This window comes from Sphaeramia orbicularis, chromosome 1, assembly GCF_902148855.1.
Source record: "Sphaeramia orbicularis chromosome 1, fSphaOr1.1, whole genome shotgun sequence".
Classification (NCBI taxonomy): Eukaryota; Metazoa; Chordata; class Actinopteri; order Kurtiformes; family Apogonidae; genus Sphaeramia; species Sphaeramia orbicularis.
Window position 1 is genome coordinate 40,381,172 of NC_043957.1, and position 12,121 is coordinate 40,393,292.

The 12,121-nt window shown below is 40.9% G+C and overlaps 1 protein-coding gene across 9 annotated transcripts in view; it reads left to right on the plus strand.

Annotated features, from left to right (window-relative positions):
- adgrl3.1 (adhesion G protein-coupled receptor L3.1) overlaps nucleotides 1-12,121 on the plus strand; it is a 117,852-nt gene that overhangs the window by 60,662 nt on the left and 45,069 nt on the right. For all 9 annotated transcript variants that reach the window (XM_030147318.1, XM_030147348.1, XM_030147365.1 and 6 more), the window contains 2 exons: nucleotides 2,660-2,674; nucleotides 3,770-4,558. In XM_030147318.1, coding sequence (XP_030003178.1) covers nucleotides 2,660-2,674; nucleotides 3,770-4,558 — 804 coding nt within the window. The remainder of the gene's footprint in view (nucleotides 1-2,659; nucleotides 2,675-3,769; nucleotides 4,559-12,121) is intronic.

Here is a 12,121-nt window from a genome sequence, read left to right on the forward strand (position 1 = left end):
TTGTCGGTGTCATTAATCCCAGTCTTCTCAACTACAAGGTGTCTCTTTGTATTGTTTACGTGTGACTGTGTGTGTGTTTGTGTGTGTGTGTATGTGTGTGTGTGTGTGTGTGTGGTTGGTACATTGATACGTACCCTTTCATTGTACACACCCTTTTGCATAGAGACATTATCTACCTTCTTTCTCAGCTTTTCTCACAAGGGAAATGCCTCCTTGTGGTGAACCATTCTACATCTTAACGTGTAATGGCATACTTACATGCGCACACACATACAAGCATATACACACTTGTTTTAGGTTTAACACGATCTTCTTCCGGAGATTGCTTATTTATCGGGAGTTGTGCTAAGCCACACCAGTTACCATGCATTTTTCATGAGGCAAGGATTTAATGGTTGCTTGTGTATGTGTGTGTGTGTCTGTGTGTGTGTGTGTCTGTCCTCCTGTGTGTCATATGTGTTTGTGTATGTCTTGTGGCTGTGATGAGGTTTAGCTTTAATGTGTTAAAGAATTTATGCATGTACCGTGCACTTGTACTATTTATAAACATGTACCATCCCCAAGTCTTTCCAAATGCTTTTCCTTTGAGGATTCTTATCTCCTCTCCTCATTTCTCGTCTCCTCATTTCTCATCTACCTTCCTTGTTTCTCCTCATGTCTCCTCTCTTCTTCCTTCTTCTCCTCTCCTCATTTCTCTTTTTGTTTCTCTTCACCTCTTATTTCTCCTCTCCTTGCCTTGTTTCTTCCTGTTTCTTCTCTCCTTATTTCTCATCTTCTCTCATCTCTTCCACTCATTTCTTCTCTCCTCGTTTCTCCTATTTTCACCTCCCCTTGTTTCTTCTTTCCTCTCGTCATTTCTCCTCGTTTTCCCTCTCCTCGTTTCTCCTCTCCCTATTTGTCCTCTCCTCATTTCTCCTCTCCTCATTTCTCCTCTCCTCTCCTCATTTCTCCTCTCCTCGTTTCTCCTCTCCTCATTTCTCCTCTCCTCTCCTTGTTTCTCCTCTCCTCCCCATTTCTCCTGTCCTCATTTCTCCTCGTTTCTCCTCTCCTCACTTCTTCTTTCCTCTCCTCATTTCTCCTCGTTTTCCCTCTCCTCGTTTCTCCTCTCCTCCTCGTTTCTCCTCTCCTCATTTCTCCTCTCCTCGTTTCTCCTCTCCTCGTTTCTCCTCATTTCTCCTCTCCTCCTCATTTCACCTCTCCTCATTTCTCCTCTCCTCTCCTTGTTTCTCCTCTCCTCATTTCTCCTCTCCTCTCCTCTCCTCTCCTTGTTTCTCCTCTCCTCCCCATTTCTCCTCTCCTCATTTCTCCTCGTTTCTCCTCTCCTCACTTCTTTCCTCTCCTCATTTCTCCTCGTTTTCCCTCTCCTCGTTTCTCCTCTCCTCCTCGTTTCTCCTCTCCTTATTTCTCCTCTCCTCGTTTCTCCTCTCCTCATTTCTCCTCTCCTCCTCGTTTCTCCTCTCCTCATCTCTCCTCTCCTCCTCGTTTCTCCTCTCCTCATTTCTCCTCTCCTCCTCGTTTCTCCTCTCCTCCTTTCTCCTCTCCTCATTTCTCCTCTCCTCCTCATTTCTCCTCTCCTCGTTTCTCCTCGTTTCTCCTCATTTCTCCTCTCCTCTCCTCTCCTCTCCTCGTTTCTCCTCTCCTCGTTTCTCCTCTCCTCGTTTCTCCTCTCCTCTCCTCATTTCTCCTCTCCTCTCCTCTCCTCTCCTCTCGGGGGACCAGTTCCATTCAGCAGTTCTCTAACGGTCTTGAAAGACACAAGGGCACTGCCTGTAGGATTAGGTTTCTGCCGTGTTCACATTCCATTCAGTCCCCCAGGGAGTAAGGTGGAATGGAATTCATATGTCTAAGAGGCTCCGAGCAAGTGTGCACTTTTCATTGTAGGGCGACATGAACAACTCTCTGTCGAAGCTCTAAGGATAACGCTTTGGATATAATAGAGAGGGAATTGGTGTTGAGGTTGAAGCAAACTATTAAATTCAGTATGCTTCCTCCTGCACACACAGATGCCCTCACATTCATACACAGAGTCATGCAGAATAGGTGACAAACACAAAGCATTAGCTCACCCACTGTGTATCTGAAAGTATTTTAATGTTCCTGTTTTGACTGGACAACTGAAATGCAATCCCAGTAATCAAATCTATTTTCAGGTTTTCATTGTTGTGGTTCTACCAGCGCACAGTACATTAAAGACCTTTGAGGTCTTTTTCCGCTGGTGAACTTGTCTCGCACCATTGACAGGACTGCTTTAGATATCTGTGCGTTGCTTTACTGTAACTGATTTAACATGTTGTGTGAGTGTGTGCTCATGGGCGCTTGGTTTCCTTCACTTTCGTCTTCTCTCTGCATGGCATGCGTGTCTGTTCCCCCATATGTGTGTATGTGTGACATATGCGAGATGCATTACTGTCAGAAAGCTTCCCGGTTGCGGTACAGTCTCCTCAGACGCTTACGTAATGTTATTACCAATCACACATGGAGAGCATCCTGGCACTCTCACAAGGTTAGGGTGAAATATGAGAATGATTATGGAGATATGAGATTGTATTATCATGATTTCCTTATTATTGCATCATTAATCTATTTTTGTCTCCTGTCTTTTTCTTTCTTTTTATTCCCTGTCTCTCTACTTCAAATCTTCTCCCTATGGCTCGAGCAGAAGTAGAACAAAAAGGTGAGTGGTGAAACAAGCACGCATCCATTTACACATGCATACATGCTCCAGTCTGGGGTTGGATGTCACTTTTTGATGCCGGTGCCTGAAGCCTTTTGTACCTTGTGGCAGAACGACATCTCTTTCAAAATCTCTCCTGCTATATTAAGGCCGCTTGATCACAGCATATAGAGGCAATTTAGAAACACTGGTATTCATTATACACACTTTAGACCCATATTATTCCACGGTATCACATAGAATGTCACTTAACAAACTCTCCGCGGGTTGAGCACATTTTTATGATGAGCCAATGAACAGAGAATTACATTGACATTTAATATTTCAAATGCTTCCACATGATATGAAAATTATGCCAGTGCTTTGAATAGCCAATGAAAATTCAATCAATATTCACAGCCCTTTGTGTAGGATCTGGAATTATATTATTGAGGAGAACGGGAAAACCACAATGCACATCTGGCCCGTCTCTGTGTGCATTTGTGTGTGTGTGTGTGTCTGTGTGACAACATTCCAGTGAAATTACAAAGGTCCCTATGACTCTGGTCGCACTGGCTTCCCAGAATTTACTACGTCTCCCACATCACTCATAAAACATGACCCCGGTATTCCATGATGGGAATACTAAGCATGGAGTGGGAAATGAATTATTGTAACAATTGCAGAAACAGCAGGCGATAAAAGACGCACGGTTCTAGAGTTGGTTGTTTCTGACAGAAATAGAAAGGGAGAGAAAGGAAGAAAGAGTTTTGAGACTAATGAGGAGCTGTGGAGGGAGGGAGAGAGGGGAGTAGAGGGAAACGGGAAGTAGAACAAAATGTGCCATTTTCTCTTCTCTCAGCTGTAAGAGGAGAGTATTATCTGTTGATTAGGAAGCATGCTGTTGCTGTGCTTAAGAATGACAGTGACTTTACATCAAGCAAATCACAACACAGTAAGCCTATCGTGTCGTCGTCACTCACTAGTGGTTACGGTTGACTTAAACCACAATATCAGCAATTTTGAAAAGAGATAAACATTTCTAGGTTCTGTTGCACAAACCATCACATTGTTGAAGTATCTGCATCTAATATGAAAATGTTATTTGTCCCACAGTATTTCTTTGTCCAGGCATTCTGCGAGGAGTATACCAAAGCGAACACCTCTTTGAGTCAGATCATCAGTCCGGTGCCTGGTGTAAAGATCCGTTACAGGCCTCAGACAAGATCTACTACATGCCCTGGACACCATATCGCACAGATACACTGACAGAGTACTCCTCCAAGGAAGATTTCATCGCAGGTCGTCCTACCACCACCTACAAACTCCCACATCGTGTGGATGGGACTGGCTTTGTTGTTTACGACGGTGCGCTCTTCTTCAACAAAGAACGCACTCGCAACATTGTTAAATTTGACCTACGCACACGTATTAAAAGCGGTGAGGCTATTATTGCCAATGCTAACTACCATGATACCTCACCGTACCGCTGGGGGGGTAAATCAGACATCGATCTGGCGGTAGACGAGAATGGACTGTGGGTAATCTATGCAACAGAGCAAAACAATGGCCGAATCGTAGTGAGCCAGCTCAACCCTTACACCCTGCGCATCGAAGGCTCATGGGACACCAGCTACGACAAGCGGTCCGCCTCAAACGCCTTCATGATCTGCGGAGTCCTGTATGTGGTCAAATCCGTCTACGAAGATGACGACAATGAAGGGACAGGAAACAAGATTGATTACATGTACAACACTGATAAGAGCAAGGAGATGACAGTGAACATACCGTTCCCTAATTCCTATCAGTACATTGCTGCAGTGGATTACAACCCAAGGGACAACCTGCTCTACGTGTGGAATAACTACCACGTGGTCAAGTACTCCCTGGATTTTGGCAACAATGGTAAGTTCAGCTACATACTACCTTTATCTTCCCAGTCTTATTCTTCCCAGTCTGCTTTTTTAAAAAATGAAACAAAAAGCTGGACTTAGTGCTTTCAACCTAAATTTATTGGACAGGCTGTGAAGCGATTTTAGTCTTTGCATGAAATACCTTGGCAATACTTTCCGGTTTTAATATTCATTTTAATGATTCATGCTATTTGGTGTGACATAAGGGATACTTACAGCCACTAATCTTTCTTCAGTAATTAAGTCTGTGGAAAAAAAAAAAAAACTTAAAAAGGAAAGGACCATCTGTGCTGTCATAGTTCTCAATTATGACAACCTACCAATTATATTTGCATATTTTCCAAAGTAAAAAAAAATTAAATGCTAAGACTACCTTTAAAGCTGTGATCCTGCATATATCAGTGACACTGTGGATTTCTGCAGTTAGGTATTTGAGATGCATTTTTTTGTTGTTCATATTGGTTTCTAAGGAATCTCCCACAAAAGCCTCTTCATGATCAGAATATCAGAATAATCTTTAATGATGTTATGGCTTGCTTCATATGCTGTAAATGCCTCTAGCCTGTCCTTTACCAACAGGTTAAAGGACCATATTGTATTTTTTATGAATAGAGCCAGGCGTGTTTGAAGGCTGGAGGTATAAGTAACTGCTTTTAGACATGGGTATGAAACACAAAACACATGTTTAACTTGGGTTTGACTCACTTATTCCTTAATTTTAATCATTTTTACTGCAATTCCAGAATACAGGCTTAGCTGAACCACGCTATTATAAATAGCTACAAGTGTGAATACTGCGCGTGAAGTAAAACAGATCTATGATAAAACGTTTTAGCTCATCGTTTTATTACAATCTTCGATAAAATGTCTGTATGTTATTTGTCTACAACCAAATCTGATGACAGATAAAGTTTGCAATGGGCTGGTGAATACACTGGAGGATTAAGAAGCTAAACACCTGAATATTTGCTCAAAGAGAAGGTGTAAACTTAAGGAGAGTAAAAATAGATGTTTTATTTTTCATGTGGACAGGGAGAGAAAACAAAATTAATGCTAAAGTTGCTCTGTATCTGTGTATGTATAAATAGCCAGTGTTTGCGAATACCCTTCGTGTGGTTGTAATATGTCAGTGCTGTGTTTACAGCTTCTTCTGCTCCCCTCGAGGGGCCAGAAATGAAAAACATATTAATTATTGCTGACAGATAGAAAATTGAATCTTGCTAAAATGATTATTTAATTTGTGAGAGTCTCTTATGAATACATATGTGCCTGTTTACCTGAGCTACACCTGACCTGTGTTTGGTCCAGGTGAGGAGGAGGGTCACAGGTTCACAGTTTAATTCATTCACATAACTGAAAATGGGTTTTGTTGTGCGGATCTGAAAGGGTAATGACTCCTGTGTGACCCAGAGGATCTGTCTTTGAGAAAGCAAGTGTGAAGTTAGAGTCCACCCTCCACTTCTTCCTTCCTCTGGACGACTGGGCCAAGGCCCCTGGAGCCTGAAGGGCTATTTGCCCAGTGTAATTGCCTTTCAGCACCTTTCTATGGAGTGGTCAAGGCAGTCTGGCTGTGTGTCTTATTAAATGATGTCTGAATTAACGCATGCTCTTACACGCAGTTAGGAGTCACAGTACAAGGAATTATAGAGAGAGGCAGCATTAAACTTGTTTCTACCGATCAGTCCATGTGTGAAAGGAGGCCATGCTGTGTGTGTACATCCACATGTGTGATAATGTGCTAATGTACTTACACTATGAGTTTGCATTGAACTATTCATGAGCATCCATATGTGTTTATTAGCTGAAAGTGTGATCACTCTCATAATAGAGCTCTGGGTGTCTCTGGGGGTTTTAAAGAGCAGATCAATGGGGATTCAATGTGGAGAGTGACCTCCAGTGCACATCAACAAGCCAGACTGCTGACCAGTGAGAGATAAATACATACAATCAATGCTGCCTCGCTTCTTTACTCTCCTCCTTGCTCTGCTCGCTCACTCAATAAAGACAAGGAATAAATTAACTACCTCAACTGCATGATTTTCTCATTATTTGGAAAATGAGGCGACAAGTCAGTTCATTTAAGTTTTATTTTGCGGTTGTATCCTGACCCATTTTTTCTGCCTCCTTTTCTCCCTACAGGATTGTCTCAGAAAGTATTTTCTGTTTAGATTTACTTCAAATATATAAAGCACATACCATAGGGTAACTATGGTCAGACCTGCTTTGTTTCAAGCCCTAGTGATTTTTGTATTTTCTTTTTCTTTTCCTCAGTTCGGAAAAGAGGCCAAGAGAAGGGGCCGTTCTGAGGGTTTCCACTCGTTACTGATATGGCTTAATGTTGGCCCTGCTTATGTTTCAGCTCATATGGACTTCTTAAAGATATAAAATGAGACAGGAAATGGGCTATGGGGCAAGGTAGGCCACTGAGGACTGAGTGTAATTGGGATACAACACGGAGAGAACCAATTATTGTATTGTGTTTGTCCAACTGGCTAACAAAGACTGCTCATTGTATGTTTTAGGGAAGGTCATTCTGAGTCATTAGCCCTTTTTAGATCACACAGATTATTCAGTAGTACTCATACCTAAGTATTAGGAAAAATGTTATACTGCCTCCAGAACAGAAACATTTAACATTAAATGCGTAGTCTACAACTGAATTTTGCTGCAATTTGAGCATTAGGGGAAAAAAAAAGGTTTAGTTTTAGTCTTTAGAACGCTGATGCAGCACGCAGCAGAAAATGATCGTTTTGAAACATATATTCATCCTCCTTTTGTAAAAATAGAAACGCGAACAGTGTCTTTACATTTGTTGTCTCACATGTCTGTTTTTGTTCTTAGTCTGTTAAATCCCAATTCTTTTTCTCTCTCTTCTCATGTCTTACACAAACACATTCTCTCACAATGGCAGGAATCTCAATATTTCCTTTTCCTTTCTCATATATCTTTCTCTTTAGCTCAGCGTTTTCCCATATTTTTTTTTCTCTATATCTCCCGCCTAATCTTTCCTCTTTTACTGCCGCCGAGCCTTCCCCTGATCATAAAAGGCAATTGCATCAAGTGTCCTTAATTTCATATCTCATAGAGTCCCGCTGTATGAAAGGCTTCATGAAGTCACTTGTCTCTGCATCACCCCTTCCTCCCACCCTTCCCTTCCCAACCGTTCCCTTACTCTCCACTGTTTATAGAGTTGTTTCATCATGTCTTCTAACATGCATATTATAAAGGCCTGCCCTACGCAAGCAGCGTGGCTCCAATGAAGCACTTGAATTATTTATCACCTTAGTCTGCCTTGCCACACTTTAAAAAGTTTTCCCAACAAAGTCTCAAAATTATTCATGTTATCTGCATCTTCGGGGAGGGAGGAGAAAACAAGGCTAAAACTTCCTGTACAAATCCTCATTTGTTTTATTTTTGTTTTTCTTTCATTCTTACTCACATCATTGTTTATGTGCCAGCTAATTTTCTATGTTTAATTCATTTCAATATGTTGCCGTAGTAGTTTTTGTGCTCTTTCACCGTTTGAATCAAGGTCATGGAGTTTACGTGAGATAGAAAGAAAACAGCACACTGAAATGTGTAAAGTAATGAAAGATACATCATTTATGCAGCTTCCTTAACAACGGTGGAGGTAGTTTTGTTCTGTCATATGGAGACAGAGTTCAAAAAGTTAATGGAATTGAGAAAGCAATATTCAGTTTTACAAGTGGTTATAAGTGTTATACATGAATTACTCAGTTTTATCATAACACCTCATGTAAGTGAGACACGTTTTACTCAAATGTTTTACTCAAACACATGACAGCTAACTGCATCCATATATATTGGCTCTTTAATGTGCTACACAACAAATAAAGTGGTCGCGTACTTGTAAGAAATATGACTGGATGTCTAGATGAAGTGGTAAACGCTATGGCTTCATAAAGACGTCAGAGAATAAGAAGCAAATACATATTTTTAATTATTTGCGCCTGTCTTAATTTATTTGAGAGCCAGGCATAACTTTATTTTTTGTGTTTATACTAAGTTAGTAAAACTCTGTATGAAATTAGAGATGTAATAATTGTGAAATTCTGTGCCAGTACCGAACATAAAGGACAATTTGGCAGAGAGCTAATGCAAATGCTGACAGTTGCTAATTAAAAAAAAAAAAAGAAAAAAAAAAAAGGAAATCTCCATAACACTGTCTTTGAAACAGCACAAATTCAATTATACAAATATATGCAGAGCTGGGTAATATCACCCAAAAAATGAGATATTCCTTTTTTTATTTAACTTTATTGATGATGTACAATTTGAATAGATTATCTTAAAAAATGTTTTTTGGCTGCATTAACTGAAGACAAAATATGGTATGGGAATATGCTTTCTTTACTAAACGCATATGCCATATATGACACAGTTAATATATCACAAAACCTAAAGAGAGTGCATTTTAAAATTTTTGTTTAGCAGCAAAAGTATCAATATTGTAATTGTGGCGTTTTTCATGATTTTCAGAAAGCAAAACTTTGATTAATTGAAGTAATGTCATATATTTCCCAGCCCTAAATGTATGAAAATACAAGAGATAACACTGGCCAGAGTAGTCAGTGAAGGTCATTTTATTTGATGAAACATGTTTGGTCAGTACAGTATATTGTATTCCTATAGGAAATGATTGTAAAACTTAAATAAAACATAAAGATATTGGCCAGTAGCACTTGTGTAAAATATCTATAGCAAACCCCTCAATCTTAATCAGACAATAATCAAAGACTGACATTTTCATTTATTAAAATGTATGGTTGACCTCTGTTTGCCACTCGCCTCACTCTGTCAGTTTACGGAAATGTAAACGTTGACCTTTGGACTTTTAATGGCCAGAATCACAGAACACCATTTCCTAAGGAAGTCAAGCATGGAGTATCTATTGTTTTAACCCACCCCCTTCATTTATTTACTCCATCCTCTCCTCTCCTCCATCTTCCCCTCCCTTTCTTGGCACCAGATTGCAATCAAGCGACATGGCAGGAAATGTTGGGAACCAGCTAAAGTGGAGAGAATAACCAGAGTTAATGGTTGCAGTGGAGACCCTCTTTCACTAGAACACTGATTAGACTAACCCTCGTCACACCAGGATTGGTTCACATGTGAGAGGGTGCATGCAGTGTATGTGTACAGCCCTTGACACATGTCCAGATTTCCTGTATACCCATACACGTAAGCCATACGTTCCCTTTGTCCTCCCTCGTCTTTGTTTTTTCTACCTGCAGCCACAATATTATTCTTCGACCATCCGCCACCCTGCTTTTCTGCCTCTCTCCCAAATAGATTACGACACAGCTATCCCAGGAGAGACTGAACTCTGCTTCACAGAGTCTGGTGCACCTGTTTCTTGCCTGCAGTGTGTCCTTATCGATTGGATTGCCCCAGCCAGGCAGGCTGCGTGCATTTGGCCTCCACACTGCTTTGCTTCTGCCAAACAGCAGATTGCCAAATTAAGCAGGCCTAGCCAGAACAACAGGGTAGAAGGGAAACCCACAGCCTTGCAGGAAATAAATATAAAGGATAGCAGAGCGTGTCACTGTATTTGTGTGGTTTAGATTTAACTGTAAAAATGGCTCAAATTTACAAAAGAGAAGTAAATCTCTAAATGACGATCTATGATGATAAATTATAGGGAGGAAAATATTGACTAGTCACAGGGTTGCTTGCTTGAGGCTATAACATTCCCTCTAGTGCAATAATGAGATTTGCTTATTGCTTTATACATGCCTACCTTTACAGACACATACATATGATGCATGTCTGGAATGGAAACACAATTACACTTCAGGACTCTGCTTTGTTAAAGGAATATGCTGATGATTCTTTAAATGATTAAAGAGTAAAACAAAAATTAATAATTAAATAACAGATTCAGTCCTTCCCATTAGCTTCTTGCTTTGAACAAGGGAACTTCCCCTGATTAAGAAAGAAGCATGTAATTGGTAAAGTTGCTGCAGGTGTCTCCAACCTCGGCGGAGGGATGACATGATTATGCAACTGGAAAGCCAAAAGGGCTGAGTGGTGATGTGTCTGTATGTGAAACATTAGCTGTGGAACGTGATGGTGCCTGGCAGCCATTTTGAGGGAGGCTCTATTAGTTGAGGTTGTTTTCTATCTCCAAGTATCACTCCTTTGAAGTGCTTCATTCTGTCTTATCAGCAAGCTCGAGCAACTCGCCACGAGCTCTGTGTGTGAGTGTGTGTGTGTTGCCTGGTGCACATCTGAGCAAAAAGTAAGTGTTTGTACAAATGAGTGTGTGTGTGTGTGTATGTGTGTTCTTCAGCCATAGGGGCAGTGTGTTATCGCAGAATGCAGCCTTATTCAATGTCTGTGCCACTACCCAGCCTAGAAAGCTTTGTGCCCTCCAGTCAGATTATCATTTTGCTGTTACCCCTCTGGATCCATAACTTCCTGCTGTTCAGGATGGTGTGTGTGCTGAGGCACGGAGATGATAACTTTTAAGAAAAAAGCAAAAGAGGAGTCATCTTGCATATAAAGCAGAGACACTTGGTTTGAGTTCTCTGAAACTTCCTTCTTAATTCAGATTGCCCTTCTCTTTTTGCCTGCGTTTCACTCCTTTACTCTCTCGCTTTCCGCCTGTCTGCTACTCTCTCTGACAATGTGGGAAACTTGCCAGGGGAAGTTCGTTTTCCCTCTCCCCTCTCCTCTGCTTTCTACCTTTTGTGTTGTGGATTTACGATCCCTCTGTTTACCGAGTGAGAAGTCAACAAGAGCATTCTCAGCAACAGAGCAGAGGCAGAGACAGGCAGGCTTACCCACACAGAAAAACATTTCCACACAGTCACACACACACACAGTGTTTGTCTGCATGTCAAATGATCATGTGCTGCTAGCATCCCTGCCTGACTGACAGCATCTCTGTGGCCCTTCCACAGGGGTGACAGATAGACAACTGCAGGAACAAGTTTACTGCCAGCCTGCTATTGTCTCACCTTCCCCTGGGCTTGCTTTTGGTCAGGAAAGCAAACAGAATAGAAAAGAACACAATAGAGTAGAACAGTAATATAATAGCTTTCCTAATAGAATAGAAAAGAATATTTGACAGAAGAGTCTCACCACAGGAGAAGTACTTCTCAAACTGTGCAAGGTACCTCATACACTCCTTCAGCAGATGGAGGCTGCACTGTTACTGTGGAAGTGTAGATGTACAGATTTCCTTATATATATATACAGGGTGGGGAAGCAAAATTTACAATGAACATTTAGTTGTTTTTTCTCAGCAGGCACTGCGTCAGTTGTTTTGAAACCAAACATATATTGATGTCATAATCATACCTAACACTATTATCCATACCTTTTCAGAAACTTTTGCCCATATGAGTAATCAGGAAAGCAAACGTCAAAGAGTGTGTGATTTGCTGAATGCACTCGTCACACCAAAGGAGATTTCAAAAATAGTTGGAGTGTCCATAAAGACTGTTTATAATGTAAAGAAGAGAATGACTATGAGCAAAACTATTATGAGAAAGTCTGGAAGATACTATTAAAGAAAAATGGGAGAAGT